Source organism: Pipra filicauda, unplaced genomic scaffold, assembly GCF_003945595.2.
Source record: "Pipra filicauda isolate LSUMZ 115617 unplaced genomic scaffold, ASM394559v2 scaffold271_size1040873_pilon, whole genome shotgun sequence".
NCBI classification, from domain to species: Eukaryota; Metazoa; Chordata; class Aves; order Passeriformes; family Pipridae; genus Pipra; species Pipra filicauda.
In genome coordinates, this window is record NW_024104389.1 from 650,446 (window position 1) to 668,919 (window position 18,474).

The 18,474-nt window shown below is 36.5% G+C and overlaps 1 protein-coding gene across 4 annotated transcripts in view; it reads right to left on the minus strand.

Moving 5' to 3' along the window:
* The window catches only part of PTPRM (protein tyrosine phosphatase receptor type M), a 354,996-nt gene that overhangs the window by 38,062 nt on the left and 298,460 nt on the right, over window positions 1–18,474 (minus strand). For all 4 annotated transcript variants that reach the window (XM_027737101.2, XM_027737100.2, XM_027737093.2 and 1 more), the window contains 2 exons: window positions 15,449–15,525; window positions 12,645–12,681 (listed from right to left, as the gene is read on the minus strand). In XM_027737101.2, coding sequence (XP_027592902.2) covers window positions 12,645–12,681; window positions 15,449–15,525 — 114 coding nt within the window. The remainder of the gene's footprint in view (window positions 1–12,644; window positions 12,682–15,448; window positions 15,526–18,474) is intronic.

The following is an 18,474-nucleotide window of genomic DNA, read 5'->3' on the forward strand; positions in this document are numbered from 1 at the left end:
TGGGCAGTGGGAGCCATAAGTATGTGTTGATAGAGGCAGTGGACTGACAACATGCAAGACTTATATCTACAGCAGTCAAAATCCATCTTGAGAAGAGTGCAAAAAACCTCCTCCCAGTGAGTAGATGCAACCACACCACAAGAAGAGATGATTATAAAATGGTCCCTTCACCTAATGGTTACTGCAGTTTCTAGTAGCAATGACAACTGTCTTCACTTTTTGCTGACGCCAAACCTACTGCTTGCTACTGTGACTGCTTACAACTTGACTAGTGAAGGACAACTAGCATATATGACTTCCTAGAGGGAGCTGCATTTTAGCCCTCAATCTTTACTATGTATGTTCCATTCAAAATGAACTTGAGACACAGCAAATGTTTTCTTATTAAGAGATACGGCTGCATGGCAACAACAACAAGAAGCCCAAAAGCAATGATTCCCTTTGTAACTACACTGTCAAAAAATCCCAACCCCATTACATAGCAGAAATTGTCTAAAATACATATGAAAGCATAAAACCAGAGAGGGAAAAAATACTGGGAGAAGAGACTAAAAGATAATAGATTAAAGAATTCAAGAACTCTCATTTTCCTAATAAACCTCTTATCTGGGACAGACATAGCTGTTAGCAGGATAACTTAAAGAGTATTTCATAGACTGCAGGCAAGAGAACATATCCTGTAACTGAAATACATTTTTTCCCTACTCAATAAGGCAATGTGCCCAAGATTTTATCAACAGGAATTTGCAGGTGCATCATTATGTGATCAGGTTTTCATGAGAGTTCTGTTCTGTTAGCCTCCCAGTTATCTCATGGAAAGCTCATAACTGGTCAGCAGCTCCGCAAACCTAAAACAGCATCCAGGGTAAAACATACCCCAGTGCCAGTCACCTGTTCACTTTTACTGAAGTCCCCTGCAGGCCTATCACTGTCACAATTAGCACACTAAAAGGCAACAGACACTTTTACTGGCAAAACTTGGCCATAAATGCTTCAGTGTTATTTATTAATTGCTGGTTTCTAGCTGTCATACTTCAGTATTCCTTATTATTTGTTGCTTCTGTGGATTCCAGCCCCACACATTTTATGCACTAAAGAATCTCAATGTGTAATGAGCTGAAAGAATACATACTTGCTTTTATCCCTTTATTTCCTTTGAGTTACAGTGTTGACTGTGGTGGCATTTGAGAAGCACCTTCCAACTTTGGGCTTACAAATTTTAACTGTTACACAATCTTCATCAGGGGTATATTGTATTTATACAGCTATGCTGGATTTCCTGATAAAACTTTCTTAGAAATTGCTCTTGCCTTGAAAAAAATATAAATAAACAAAGAAGTGGATGGACTACCAGTGAGGTTGGTTCCCTATAGGTATGTTAAGCCAGTAAGGAGGGCTGAGGCTATGGCTATTCTCATGTGAGGTATGGAAAAAATCTGCCCCTCCGTTTTAGACTTATTTTAACAATTTCTTGATTATAGTAAATTCAGAGATCGCACACAGAGAAAGTACTCATTTGCAGAGGCAGTAATTAACTCATAGTCAGGTAAGAAAAGAAACCATTTTGTAAGAAAAAATTCTAGTAGAACTTAATTCCCAAGCAAATAAAATTGTTCTCTTTCTCCTAACACTAGTTTTAACCCAGGCTTCAAAATATACTGTGCATATAAAATATATGCAGAATCTATATTTGAGTGGTAGCCAGTCCACCATTTCTTTTTTTCGCCTTTTGCAATGCTACCACCCTATACTGCAAGACCCCCAAGAAAACAGTACGCAGCAGCACTGTTCTACAGTAAGTCACCTCAGCTATACTCGAGTGAGTTAATCAGGACTGAGATATGAATTTAAAATGTGTTTTTCATTATTTCCTTACTTAGATGGATTGTCAATAAGAAGTAGATCTGACTGAATCTTGTTAGCTTGACATTTCAGGAAAACACTGCTTATAAAGTAAGCTGAAATACTTTATCGGGACTAATCCTGCCCAGTGCAGCTACTGGCAACGTAGAGGTTTTCTACTGTATCCTTTGCTCTGGAAAAACACAGCATTCTCTCATTACCAGCCAAGGGACAGCAGAGCGAATAGTAATTGGCTGATTTTCAAGCACAAACTAAATCCTACCTGCTTTGAGCCAGCCAGTCAGCAACCCCTGCCGCCTGCACATTGCTATATGTGAAAATTGGCTTTCACAAAATGAAATGTTCAAAGCGCTTTCAAGTCCCATTAGCTTTCAACGAGGCTTACATTACTAAGTGACTGAGGAGCATGTAGAAATTCTATCTATAGCTCCCATGAGACTGACCAGTGCTTTGGCTGGCTTTCTATACCACCTCCTCCTATATTTAAGGAGTCAGCACTATAGACCTCTTCCAGGAAGAAGAAAAGCAGAAGACCATTCTGTAAATTCTCCATCTCTTTTCAAATGTGAAAAGAAAATAAAAACATTGCTATTTACAATGTACAGTAGTGATAAGCCAGAGTCCCACTGTTTTATGAATTACAGACAAGTGTCTCACAGATAGCTAAAATAAAAAACCCCTTCATTCTAAATTCCCAGTTTAATATAGAGATGCTTAAAAATATATATCCTTTGAGTAATGACAAAACTGATTATTCCAGAGGATTTTTTCTCTTTAAAATTGCTCATTTTGTAAAGCTAGATAATCAGTTTGAAAATACATTTTTTTATAAGAGTATCTATATACACATACACATCAACTGCTGGCTAGAGCTGGATAATTTCTCTTGCTGGCATTTCCTCTGATCCAATTCTGCAGTGACTCTGACGGTAGTCAGATGGGGGAATGTGGTATTTATTTTCTGGAATACCACATGGTATTTTCTTTTCTTTATTGATATAGATCTAACTGGGTTGGAACAGTGCACATCTCAATGCATTATTTTGTCTGCATTATGGTACAATCTAGAAATCCCAGTCTGGGACTGGAGCTCCACTGTAGCAGAAGTGGATTACATATTAAATGCCCATGAATACACAAAAGGTGTTCATGCCCCTCACAGTCACAAGTCAAACATACCTTGGAAGACAACAGAAGCAAAGTAGGGTTTGAATGAACTGAACAGTCTTGGTATAACATACAGAAACCACAACATGCCAGCCTCTACCATTTCTGACTAATCTTATGTGTTCCTGTTCCACATTAGTATTTCCACCATGTTCAGAAACAAGTCAGTGCTGTACTTATTTTTAAGTCTGAGACCACACTTTATTTGTGTACTCTTGACAGGTGCTGTTTAAGACTTTTTTATAACACTGCAGCTAATGCTGCCAGCTAATTTTCCATCTAATAAAGTGTTACACACTTATTGATTGACATTTCTCCACAGCTAAATTTCCAATACTAGCTCAGTTTGTTCTGTACGAACAAAATAAAATGAAAATGTCATATGGTTTCCCAAAGAATAAATAGCACATTTCCATAACACCGTTTGACTATTCACAGAAGTACTGCAGACTGGGAACAGAGGAACTGGCAGCAACAGAAATGGTCCAGATTTATACAGTTAGCCTGAGATTAGGCAAAGCTGAATGCAATAAAATCTGTGTACATAGTACTAATACCCATGTATGCATCCTTATGCCATTCAAGAAAGTGGCTTTTTCTGTCTTAACTGCAGGAAACTAAAAAAAACCCATCAAATCAGTGTAGTTGTAGTTTAATGTAGTTCATCCATTATCACTGAAGAGCTCTTTCTTTCACACAATTTTGCTTGCCACACAGCAGGGATGTTGAATGGTCTGTTCCTCATTAACATTTTCTGACACTGCATAAATCCAGTATCTTTCAAATTCTGAATTACATGTAGCACTCCTGGGGGTTAGGAATTCCCTAGTGAGGGCTGTGGAATACCTGAATAAGGCTGGAGCCTTGAATCTTTACCTCGCAGCTTTTAAGACAGCACTGCTAGACAATGGCTTGCAGGGAGCATGTTTCAGTTTCTTCTTCTATGAAACTGGAATACTTTGAATAACTCTAATTACAGAGGCCTTGATGTATTTTCTGGTGGAGTGTACTGGCTACAGAGAAACATGTCTCACTCCCACATGGACCTTCTTTCTCTCTATGTACTACAATTACTACTGTAATTGTTTCACTACAGCCAAGCATGTTGGGAGAATGACAAGTGACTCATCTGGGAAACTGAGATACAGATCAAATAGCAACATGAGGTATTGTCTGAGGTCACAGCTCTGAAAGAAGGCTTATTCCAAGAGCCTTGAGACCATGGTTCAAACCTGAACTCTCTTTGCGAAAGCAGTCCAACAGAAAGTTTCAGTTTAGCCGAATCAGTGTTTTCCACTAAGAAAGCTGTTTTTATTTCTAATTTGTGCATACTTCTCAATAAGTGTGATTTGCATCACAGAAATATGAATACCTATTAATCACTCATTCTAAATAGCTCATCTGAGCTTGGGAAGACTAACAAATAGAGAATTTATTTTGTAAAAAAACATGCTGTCTCTCCAAAACAAAAATCTTAGGTAATTGACTTGTTGGACTGGGTTCTTCATATCAACTTGTAATGCAGAATGAATTCCGATGATGGATGAGAAGTTTAAGATCATTTTATCCCCTTCAGTAGAAAGTTCCTTAGGGAATGGACAAAAAAACCTAATTAGTCTTTTGCATTTCTACTTTCTACTTTCATGTTGAGTCAATAATAAGCATCAGGATGTAATAAAATCATCACTATTCTCTAGTTCAAAAATATGAGTTCATTTTGGCTACTTGTTTCTTTTATTTTTCCCCAAGGACCTTATTGTGAAGGAATATTGCTCATGCATGTGAGTAAGATATTCAGATGCTGTATTTTTTAAACTTGTACTGGGAGTTTAAGTGCATTAACAAGAACGTTTTACCTACATGAACAAACAAGATAATTTAGTCTATATTAAAGCCTAAGTAAAAATGTTAGGAAAAAAATGGTCTCAATTTATTGTCCTGATAGATATCTCATGAGTGAGATGTATCACTCACAGTATATTTTTCTATTTAAGGCTAGAGATCATTGGTACATTCATTTCTCAGTCACAGAAATAGTCAGTAGCAAACAACTGTTATCCAGATCAAGACACATATGAAAGTCATTAAAAACAAATGTGTATTGGATATTTTTCCTTTTAAAATTGAGATAATGATGGTAAAAATTAAATCTGCATGACAACAAATTCCCTCAGTACTATTATTTGTTGTTATTTTTTGGGGAGCGCACTGGTTATTTTCACCAGGGAGATGTTCACTGGTTATTTTCAAGCAGGAAAGGGAAATGCTAACATTTTAATTCTGTTTTTTCATTATATTTTATGGGAGACTGCAGTATTTGAAGTACACTGTAAACAAGGAAAACCATACTAACATGCCGAGTGTACTTGTGCTTAGTACAGACACAGTAACATGAGCATGCTTGCAATAGAAGGAGATTAGCAGCAGCAGAGGGAATCTCCACAGTCTACATCTGAATATGCATCTGCATGGAAGAATACAGATGGACAGGGAAAGAAATTAATCCAATAAGCCTGCATATTTTCTTTTTTCCAAAGCCAGTGCTTAAAAACCAACCAAACTGTCATGTTCATTGGTGGCCATATCAACACAGAGATTTCAGTTTCCATCAAAGGATACATAATAGAGAAAAGATGACAGGTTTCAAAGATTTGGATATGGTGACAAGACAAAAAAAGAGCTGCCTTATTTGTTTCTTGATACATTTGTTTCTGAAATACATTCTATTTGTAAATTTGCTACACTCTTTTTTTTCCCCAGCAAATGAGAAGACAAAAAGCCTTCTTCCTTCAGGCTGCTGAAGACCAGCTGGAAAGTAAACTTTACAGAAAAAAAAGGATGCTTTGTGATTTTCCTGACAAACTAAATTTTTCTGCTCCTTCTGCTTTAGCATTAGGTTTCACTGATTAACAGGCCTTTAAACACTACTCTGTCAAGGGTGCTAGATACCCTCCTCATCAAGTCCAATTTATGACTGATTCTTTATCAAGGATGTTAAACTTATCATCAAAAATCAACTCTTCATAATTTGCATTGCCCAAAATACAGACATGCAAGTTAATTTATAAGGCTGATGTTGTATACATCATATTTTTTTTGTCTGGGCAAAAAAACTGGATTCCAGTTCATAATATAGGTAATTAAGAGTCTGAGCAGCATTAATAGATGGCCACCTCCATAACGTTCTTTTCTGAAAGTGTTTGGTTCACAAGACAGTTTGCTCAGCTGTTGAGTGTCAGGAAGAGCCTAACTTCCTTGTTTGCAGAATATATTTTATAGTCACATTTTTTTAAAGAGCATAAAGATATTACTTTTTACACAGTCTTGTATCTTTTATATTATAACCTTGAAACATTTCCTTTTGCCTGATTCACCTCTGTCTACTTATTTACAAAAATCTCTCATTTCTCTTACTTCTTACTTCTGATATGCAAAGGTCTGTTGTAACTATTCTAGACTCATTTCACAACAGAGAAATCAAAGCAATATCGTGTCTTTGAGAAAGAGATCTATATATGCTCTGAAGACCTTTATGTCTGATTTACTGCTGCTCAGTCTTTGTGGGGGAGAGGATAGGAAGAATTGCTTTTCCTTCCTCAGTGGCTTTGAGAATTGCTTTTCCTTCCTCTGTGGCTTTGAGAATTGCTTTTCCTTCCTCTGTGGCTTTGACAATGGACTACAGAAAAATCATCAGTTTCTCAAACTGTTGTTTCACAAGCTGCATTAACAAGCAAGTGAAAGAACAGCCTGCATGGGATTTGGGAACTTTTATGGGCAAATAAATATTAAGTAATTATTTATAACATATCTAGAGCTTGTTTGTACTTTCAAAGAATTTCCAAAGGTTTATGAAAGGCGGGTATGTATTCTATGCAAAATGTAGCCAAATATGTGAAGAAATGCCTCCATCCAGTAACGAATCTACCAGCAGTTTTGTAACAATGCTCCCATTTCACTTGGTCTATACACAAAGATTCAGAGAAATGACACACTGCAACAAAGCCTAAGTCAACCTTGTATCATAGTAAACTATGCTAGCTCTGCATTTACAGCCTTCTAAGCTGAATGGTAAGCAACAGAGGTGTATCATTCCCTGTACAAACAAAACTAACACAGAGCTGATTAAGACAGACAGAAAAATACAGAAATGACAAAAATGGTGAAAGACAAAGTGTTCTGACAGGTATCCCTAAAATCTCCTATTTTAAAAAAAGAGGAAGAGAAACTCTGGTATTCTCATGTACCATAAAGTGGCAACTGTTAAAAAGTGTTTGATATTTACCAGTTTCTAGTACACACTGACTCTTTTTGTACTCAAGTACCAACTTCTAAAAGAAGCTCTAATGTTGTAATCATTTTCATCAGCCTTTCTTGGGAAATGGTACCACGACAGCTAATGTGAATTTGCCATATGGCTTTACAATATAACCTTGAAATATACTTCCATATGTAAAGGGTCTATTACTCCTATATGTGTTTGGGTCGGGACAAAAAGTAACTTTGGCATTTGTCACCACTACTGCAAAACAGATGAAGGACGTGCTTCAGGAAGCCTCACTCATTAAAAGGGGTGCTTAAGAACGGGTTCATATCCCTCACTGAAGACGGATTGCTTCAACCACCTTTTTAACATTTTAAAGAAGTAAAGAATAGCATCAAACACAGTTGAATCTTCAAGATTAATACAGGCACATAGAATTCGATCACTTCATATATATATCAGAAAAACAGCCTGCCTGGTTTTAGTCCTACATCCTGCAAAAAATGACAGCACCTATAAAGCTGAAAAATTGCGTAGAACTATTTTGCTTTTCTGTTATTCTTTTCTCCCTGAAGTAATTTCAAATGTTAATATTCACCTGGAGGCTAAAATCATAGAAGCAAAAGTTTCTTTGTAAAGAGAAGTGTTGAGCTTCCACACTGCTATAGTTTTGACAACTTTTGCAACATAAAAACAAAACACATGCCAAGGAAGTTAAGAGTATTATTATTCAATGAAGTATTTCTGCTTCAGATGCCTAAAAGAGAACTTTCAGTTTGAAAGAAATTGTATTTTTGTTTCTGAAAACCCTTAATAAAATGTTCACTAAACATATACAGTCACGTGTGGAAGAAAGACAAGTATTTTGCAGAAAAGAGAAGGAATATGAAAGGGGTTATTACAGTGGCAAGTTTATTCTGTTGTAGTCAAGACTGTAAACATTTCCATTGTAAATATTTATTTTCAAAAGTTTATAACTTATTCCTTAAAAAACTCTTTCTGACTGAAACTTAACTTGATGTCTCTACATAATAAGCAATACAGGTAGCAGTTTAGCATCTGCTTTAGAATTGGATACAAACAAAAAAAAAGAGATTGAAAGGCTACACTAGGCCATTGTTTCTAAAATGGCTTTATTTTCAAGAGCTACTTTTTAGAGTCATTAAGATATGCTCTGAAGTACTTCCACAAATTATCTTAGATCCGGTTCCGCTGCATGCTGCAGCAAGCAGAGACAATCTGAACTGTGGGGAGTATTCAAAAGTCTGAGATGCACAAATGAATGTACTTTATATACAAAGACATGCAGGTTTCATGTGAGTATCTGCTGTTTCGCACATGATTGATCTGCTTGAAAAACAGCCCTGGTGGAAATGGCAATGAGTGATGCTGTAGAACTATATTAATATTCGTTTGTCACTCACAATTCAGTTGCTGGTGCTGTGGTGGAGGAAGCACACGAAACCTTTGACAGAGGCTTGCTAAAAGAAGCTAAGTGATAGCTCAGTTAACTACCCGAATTTCAGGACACAAGGAACAAGTGAATTCAAAACCAATTATTTTTTTTCCTGCTTAGTAATCAAGGTGAGACATGCAAGATCAACAGTCATACAGTAGTCAGAATATCCAGCAGTGTGTATAAGTACTGTACGGATATTCAACCCAATGCTCTCACTGACAGACCTGGTTAAAATTCATTGATTACCCAACTCCTGTTAAAAAAACCCCCTAGCTGCCAGTAAATTGAACAGATCATACAAGAGCTCGATATTTTGCTATATAAAAAAAAAATATATATATCCATGGGAACAAGGGATATATAAAGCAAAATAATAAGTTTTAAATTGCACCAGCTTGCTGGTTCTGCATGACCCAATATGCTGGCTTTTGACAAGAGATTCTTTTTAATCATGGTGACTCAGGTGCAGATCCCATCTGTTGATGCCAGATACAGCAGATAACCAAAAGCCTTTATTAGCTGTAAATTCAGTCTACCCCTCACATTATACTTACCACATAAAGGAAAATTGACATTAATTTTATAATTGAAATTTCACACTCTGAATGTGTTACTCTTAAAAATGGAAGTAAAATCTTTTTTGATTCTTAGGTGAGAAAGCCTTCAATTAGGAAAGTCTTTTAAAAAATGTTTCACCCCTAAATCATATTAGCAGAAGGATGCTATAAATGCCAAGGTGGAAATCTACCAGTTTGTATGTCAAACTCTGGTTAGTATGGAAAGCAGTAACACTTTAATAAACAGGTGATTAGGCAACTCCCAGCTCTGTTAAAAGCAGACTGGTAGTCTATTACAAACTGATTAAATTTGCCACTTCTTCACTTCAAACAATTATATTTGCTCATTAACACTTGATATGTTGAATGCAGCTTAAGAAGAATATGGGAAAATTAAGTATCAATCATTCTAACTCCTCAGAGATTTAAAACTGACTCACATAATGATACTTTCCTTCAAAGAACAATAGGCAAGTGCACCTGTGAAAGCTGCTGTGGAGGAGAAAAGGGAGAATGGGAAAAGTTATTTAAAGACTGATGAAAAGTAGACATCAAGGGAATTAAACACACAGCTTAACTGTTGTGCTGCACTGATGTGTTCATACATATCTATATGAAAGTGTGTTCTAAAACAGAGCATACACATGGTTGGCTGTACTGCAGGCTGTGGCATGTGACAGGCTTACTAGTAAGGAAGACAAAGAATAGAATCATAGAATATCCTGAAGTCCAACTTATCATAGTCCAGCTCCTGGCCCTGCACAGGACAGCCCCAAGAACTGCACCATGTGCCTGAGAGCATTGTCCAAACACGTCTTGAACTGTGGCTTGGTGCTGTGACCATCACTCTGGGACATTTGGAGGCATAGTCTGTTTAACATGTGAGACAAAAGTCTTTCCTTTCAGAGCCCTAAAGAAGTTTAGGAGATTATTCCCCCTTACATTACCACCTTTGCAAAAGACAGAGATAGCATCTTAATGGAAGCATTACTATTGTGCAAAGGCTTTGTCAGAAAACTGTGATACTGGAGATAACACTAACTAGCCTTTACACAGCTGCATCTATTGGGACATTACAGAGAACTATAAAAAGCAGATGAACGTTTTTAACCCTATTCTGATGATGTGAAAGGTGAGACAGAGGAAGGAAAAGAAACTTTCTCATGTTTCTTCATCAGGCCACAGAACACATAAACCTTCTGAGATCAGTGCTCTTCATTCCTCCAAACTAGATATACAAATCTGCTTTCCAACTGGCCTTAAAAAGTAAGATGCTAAAGATGTATCCAGCCAGATAATTTTGAACTTGCTGTAAATTGTATGCCCATTTAAAAATGAATTTTATATTCTTCGAAGAATTAGTTTCTCACTTACTGCACCATGGGAGGCATGTGTGGCTATTTACCATCTCTCCATCCTTGAGATGCATCCCTGTGTGCACTTACCTGCACCTACACAGTAGACACTTATGGGACCTGCCCCAAAAATTGATAGTTGGAACAGTTATATATCCTTTACATCTTGGAAGAAGATTAGTTTATACTTCTGTTCTTGACATCATATCAAGAAAAAAGTGTGGCAAAGAAACTGTTGGGACTTGCTGGTGGATGTGGTACACGGACCTTCAATATATTATTCATACATAATTACATACTTGGTTTTAAGATCTGAAAGTACAAAACCTCAAGCTTGGTATTTGCTACTCAAGTATTATGACGATTCTGATAAAGATTATGATTAAATTGCATTTAAACTTGCTTCAGGTTGGGATCTCATATGTCTATAAGAAAACTGTCTAGGAGATCTTCTGGTGAACTTCCTGATAAAAACTGTTTTACAAACTACAAGCTAAATGCCAACTGTTTATCTTTTTATTTTTGGTTTCAATTAAAGGTGAAAAACAGCAGCATTGTTAGCTAAAGGTTAAATGGATCAAACCGTTACTTCTTAGAAGAGGAGGTGTAAAAGCCCAAAGAGAATTAAACAAATGTTGCATTTTTGTCCCTGCTTTTCTGTCTGGCTGAAACCAGGACATTGGCTTGTGTGCAGAGACTGTGGACTAAGGAACAAAGTGGGAGGGTAGCTCATATTCTAAGATCACAAATTCTAAAAGAGTAAAATTCTGGTTTAAAAGTGTAATATTGACACTAGGGAAGTGGTTCTAGAAATAAGGTCTGTGTCCTGCCCCACTGTCATCTGACATGAAGTACTGCTGCAATTGAGACTGAGAAGAGCTAAGGTACAGCAACGTAGACATACCAAGCCTCCCACTAGTGGAAGTGGGGACTGGAGGCTGCAGACTCTGGGATACTTAAGAAACAACAGAAATCTCAGCAAGAGCTCTTATTTGACATGCCCAAAATTTTATCTGCTTTGATAAAAAGTCATTATAAAGTATATGTAACCTCTAAATCCAACACACGTTAAGATTATTCTGAGTGTATTACACCCAGTACTCCAGTTGGGTCCCTTAAAAGGTTGAAATAAGATCCGTGGGTGTAGCTCAGGTCCTTCAGATCCATGAGAAAATGCAGGAAGCTCTGGCACAGACTACCTATTACAGAAACCATTCCCTCCAAGCAGTGGAGGAGCAATCAAATTTTCACATGTATGCTATCCAAGCATAAGCAGGAGATTGGCATATTGTTCAATATTGTGATTAAGCATTCACAGAAGACTCATCTTTCCCATTTGTTCCAGCTCTGAACTTGACCAAAAAATAAATAAGGACTGCATCAGAATGTGCAAATTATGTCTTTCAAGACAAGTACAAATTCAAAATTAATTTGTGTGTCGACAAAAGAATAGGTTCTTGTTCACAAGCAAGCTTTTAAATGATGGCCTGTAAAACTGTCTCTGTAGAGCCCTGTGACAAATCCCCCTGACAGTGATTAAATGTCTTTGGGTCCTCTACCAAAACTTGCTGGCTGAAGAGTTTTGTATTTTATGGACCTGAAGCCTAGTTATCACTCAACAGTTAAGAGAATATACACTTTCATGACACTGTTGTCTCTCTGAAAAGTTTACTGAATGTTTCTACCACGACTAATTTCTTTTTCCATGAGTAACAACATGCTGAGTAACTTCTTCCAAAAAGGATGCATTTTCCTTTTTTTTTACTCAAAACCTATTTTAACACAAAGGTAAAGGACTGCTTACTTAAAATACTTGAAAATTTGATAATAATTCAGTTTCTTTGCTTCTACCCAAGTGATTGAGCCTGCTCTATCCTGGATATTGACTGCGGCAAGAATGCATATTAGACAGAATAATTCACAATCCAAGTACCAAAACCTCTTAGCCTCACATAACCAAAAAGAAAGGGTGATAAACTTACCTTGTGTAGCAATGTAGTGATTTGGTCTATGATAACCCTAAAAAAAATTGGAAAAAAAAATCAGCAATATGCACTTCGGCTATGTTCCTATGAATGAAATTTCATTTAGAATCATATTCAGGAAACATCAGTACAGGTATCAGATACAAAAGTTCTTTCCAATTGAGGAAGGGCAAGTGAGAAGGGAAACAAGAAACAAATGTGTTTTGTGCAAGATACCTAAGTTGCAGACTTGTACATTCAGGGCCAGAAGTAATATGTTCTTTCAGTCCCTTGTTGGCTTTGCTGAAAATGAACAGCATGAAATCCTCTCTAGCACTTGCAGCTAATGGCATCAGATGTTCTTGGAGTCTAAGATATACCTTCACCTATTGCTATTGACTGCAAAGTCTATCCCTTTTTTAACAGTTAAGGAATGTCAGATTTACATTCAGCCTGGTGAAGGGAGAGGGAGGATGATGTTCACTGTGCCCATGGTGAGCTGTTTATGTTTTATTTCTGAGCAGTAAAAAGTAAGGTAAATTCTTTGACTAAATGGTTTGGTACGAATACACTTTTTCTGATCTAAATAGGAAGTACATAAAAAATTCTGTTTCTCTGACGATGAGAGCAACTTCATCACAAGTTGGCCAAGCAATAAAGATTAATACTCTATGTCTTCTTTGCAACATTGCCAAAATGTAATGATAGCATTTTTATAGTATTTGAGTTTCTGATGTGATGGGAGCATCACCAAATGTCTAGATGTTGATAAATTCAGTTGTAGGAGTTAATATTTGAATAATGGTAATGATGCATTGTGAGTCATCAACAGGAAGAACTTAAGGCTGTAGCATGCATGCCATTGCAATTTCTTTCTAAAAGAGCAAGGGGAAGTATAGTGATACAAGGTGGGAAAGACTCAAAACAACTGAAGATACTTTGAATATTACAGAAATAATAACATGAATTACAGAATTGATTTCTTTACATGACATTGAAGCAAAATATGGAAATCTGAACTGAGAAGTGTTCAGAGGTACAGAGCGGATTTTTTTTCCTGCTGCATGTTACCTAATCCTTAGTGGCTGGGATCAGACACTTCTATTTCCCAGTGAAAAAGAAAAAAAAAGGGAAGAAATACAGCATAACCATTGTGTCTATGATGGTGTCATTCCCTTATTATCATGTTTATTCTGACAACACGACAACTCTACTAATAACTGCATGCAACAGCAAAATTATAGCTGCTTCTGTAGTAGAAAAAGCAGCATTTCCCATGGAAACCTGAGTAGCAAGATTATAAACAAACATGCTGTGTTCTGTGGTAGAGCTGTCTTTGGAAGATGCCTGCAGTCCTACAAGCTTTGCAATGAAGCCATCTGCTGAGGACGAGGGACTTTTTTGGTGCTAAAGTGTTGTTGCTTTTAGGAGCACATTCTCTCCATCCTCTTGTACTCTTTGTAAGCAAAAAAAAAAAAAGGTTGCTATGCAACTATCTATCAGCATTTTATATGAGACTGTATGATATAAATCTTTATTCTTCACATCTTATTTTAGAGTTAGATCAAAAATCTCACAGAAGAAGATTCTACTAGCATAAAATGAGAACAATTCTAAATGTTGGAGAAAATGTGAAAGTGAATTCAAATCTAAGTCCCTAGTGTGAACTCTTTCCTTTCATGACAGATTACTCCCTTCAGAGTTTAGTGAGGTATCTAACTAAATATATTTCCGTACGTGCCTTTACTGCTTGGTGACTGTGCTATTCTTTCAAACAGGAAGGGACTGAGCAGAAATCTGAGCTTAGCTTAGTGATTCTTGAACATGCTTATAGACATCAACAGAAGGATGTATCTTCATAAAGTTCTGTCAGAGTCAGACTTCAGACTGTTACAACTTAGGCACCTACTTTTCTTGTGTAGCTCTAGTTCCTCCACATTTTGAGAAAAAACATCTGTTACGTTCCTGTTTCATACCAGTAATTAAATTTGAACTGCAAACTGAGACATCATTTTTCAAAGATGCCACTGATGAACAAGAAGTCTTCAGCAGACTAAGTTTCCCGTGAAGCAACACTTTTTTTACTTAGCCTTACATCTAGCACTCCGTGTAAACAGTAAAATTATTATCTTTGCTATCTATAGATTTCTGGCTTTAGATAATATTGACTTTCTAATGATTTTCAATTCTAGTTTTGAGCTCATTCTTTCAACCAAAAACACCTTGTCTCCTAAAGAATTTATTCTAATGTAAAACATTAAGTTAACATGATGCAGAATGAACAAAGAAGCCACTTTCAATAATTAAACAGACTACATATTTAATGAAATGTCTTGCTTGCATTAGAAGTACTGGTTAACAGCTGCAGAATATACTTTGAAGGCGACTTAAAAGTGCAGAGATGACAAGAGACTGCAAATCTCTGCATTAGGCATTACAGAGTTTTGTCACATTAATATGCAAACAGCTTTCTTTTAAATGTGGAATGATGCCAAGTTGTTGACAGAAAGTGAAAATAACATTTTGCTAGCCCACATAAGCACCAGCAGGCAAAGTAGCCATACAGTGTTGCTGGCAAGGTTTCAGTCCAGTGGCAGTTGGAGGAAATGACTAATTTCATTCACTCATCGACAAAACCTTTGAGGCTTTTTTTTTCCTCCAGTGTACACCTAGCTTCCAAAGATAGTACTTGCCAATGCTAAGCAATGTTAGCATCTGATATTAGCTGTGATATCTATTACAAATTATGAATAATGTGAGAATAATAAGAGTTCCCTGACTGAACACAACATTAAGTTTGTTGACTACATCAGTATACGCACATCAATATAATTTCCATTGATGTAATCGGAACTTGTTTCTCCTTCAATAGGCTGCAATCTCACTCGAGAATGATCATCTGAAATGGGAACAATGGAGAGGAAAAAAAAGTAATTAAAGATACATTCAGTAAAAAAGCCTTCAAAATTCCTTTCAAGTCAAACTAAAACCTCAGCAATTGCAAGTTCGGTCTTGTTTGGTTGTCCATGAAAACACTGTATCTACATTTAAACCTCATTTCAGTCATTCATAGGCTTTCTAAATCCCCTCTGATTTTCAGCATGAACATCTTAAATATTCTAGTGTGCAACCCACTACAATTATGATTTTTGCCTTGACACCCCCTGCTTTTGCCAAGAAAATAACATTAAGTTGTCAAAAGTTTAATCACTTGGAAATGCTTCTACCAGTACTCAAAAGAAGTTGAAGTTATTCTACAAGACATACTGCCACCTCACAGTTTTTGAAGGAAACTCATTATGTTTTCAGTAGGGCAGAAAGCAAAATAATGACAAAACCCAAGCGGCCAGACAATTGTTTTGTCACTGAATTTTCCTCTACTGTGGTCATCTATATCTATCCAGGAACGTACAAACATTTCCAACTCTATTTTCCAAATTCAAATCCAAAACACCATGGCATGAATTTGTTTTATGTTGACTGCCTCATTTTCTCTATGATGTAGTAACACTGCTAGAGGCTAGTTCCCCACCCTGCACAACAACATCTGTATGCTGGTAGGACTTTTTCTTCTCTGAGACTTCATAAGCTCCTCTTGATTCTCTCAGTTCAAAAACAACAAAGCTCAACGTTTTTTTCTGAATGCTGCACAAGTTGTTGCTAAAACAATTTGAGGGTATATCTCAAGGATGGAGAGATGCTTAAGAGCCACTTTACTGCTGCTTTGTTTAGGAGTTACTTTTGCTAATTAGATACACATGTATTATTGTTTTTGCTGCTCGCCTGCTGAGCTAATATTACTTGCAGCTGATGATAGACCTTCATGACTGTCATTATTTTGTTGTAAATGTAAATAAGCATTAAAACACCTGAAACTTGCCACCTATGTTCTGAACAGCTATTTTTTTCAGCTTTAAAATTCCTAAAAGATAACAAATGAATGAAAGAACATGAAGTGGCTTAAAAACTCAATCATAAGTAGGATAATATTTGCCCACATTATGGTGGAGGGAGAATAGGGGAAGTTGTTCTTAGGATAACATTGTTTTAGAACTACAAGTCAAGAGATTTTCAAATGGCTGAGAAGGAAAGGGAGACGTAAATCCTTTACTTCATCCTCTTTAATGCTCCAAGTCTCAGGAACTAGAGATCACAGAGCCTCATTTATTTCCCTGAGATTCCCGTGGAAGAGAGAAAGGGTACAGTTTAAAGCCAAATATAGTAAATCAGAATGAATTAAAATTCCATCTCTAAGTTCCACACAGATCTTACTTTGCTATTTTCTTGTGGTTATTTCATTTAACAGTCGTCAAGAAAGAGTTTTTCCAAACATGCTGGAATATTCAAATCAATTATGTTAATCAGGTTAGCCTTTTCAGCCTCTTTATTCACTTTTCTGAGAATAAAAATTTATAGAGATGTGACTCTCCATTACATAACCCTTGCTGGTCTGATCCTACCATGCTATGCTTATCCAAGTGCTGTACTATTCTCTGCTTAATTAAGCTATTTATCAGTTTCTTCAGAACAGAGGCTCGGCTCACAGGACCTTAATTCTAAAAATCCATCTTACTTAAGAAAGATACTGAAAAACTTTCTAAGCTCCAGCCATGGCTGCTGCTTTTACAGTTTTGGGACCTGACAGAACTTCTGCTAAAGTCAGCAGACTCAGAAGTCAAGCTTGCTTGGACTCATGGTATGTCTTCATATTTTCATAATTTCCTGCATCATTGCCTTATAAACATTCTCACCAGGACAACTCAGGCTGGCAAAGATCTTCAGTTTTATATTCCTGGATGTATTTAGGACAGGGTTCAGTTGTCTAAGCACAAACATCTCATACCACTTTATACAGCCACCAGGACATACTGCCTAGCTTTCAGCTACCACTATGGAAATAACATGTCTCTCATGTGTGCTGTGTCACATTTGTTGGTCTTGTACAGATGTCCCAGGTCACTACAAGTCTAAGTTTAGAACCCCATATTTAATGACTTACACACAAGTGAGTTCCATATTGGGCAGAACAAGCTTAAATTTCCCACTAAGAAATATCTTAAAAATATAACTTCCTGTTATTTCGTTCTGATTTATATAACTGAATAATATGCAGTAGCATCTTTTCTTTAGATTTCCTGTATTTTGTTCCTTTCTTTGCTTACGCCATTCTTTCCTTGCCATAACTCTCGTTTCAGATAGAGCAAAACTAAAGAAGTTACTGTACACCTATATCTTCATATCATCATTTGCCCTTTTTTCTTCCTATGTGCATCTTTTCTAGTACTGAATTCTCAGATGGAGTTCTGTGAATTTTTGAGGTAATGGACTGTTCAATACCCATTTATTTGTGGTGAAACTGGAGCGACTCCCTTATTTTATCGCTTTGAAAACTCTAGTTGACTCCTTACTTCATGGCAACACTTCTTAATTTGAAAAAAATCCTTCAGTCAACAAAAAGAAATGTTACTGTGTCTTTGCTGTGTTTATGTCAGGTAGATTTAGGCCTAAGAGATACACAAGCCATATATTCTTCAACATGAAGGTTGATTCTGAAATAGCCTCTAGGTTAACCGTCTAGATTTCTAGGGTATTTTTTCCTTTATACTTCAGCTGCTCTTGACAACTTTTATAGCTTTTAAATACTCTCTTTTCCATCTCATTGTTATTTTGATACCTTTCCATTAGGAGATCAAATTTAACTTTCCACTGATCACTTAAGCTTTCAAAATTAGTTATGATAGAATCAATTTGTCTTCTTAGAAAATGGTAATAGATAATAAATATAAGCATTATATTCTTACTCCCCTCACGTTACCCACAACATGAATACGCCACCCTTCAGACTGTG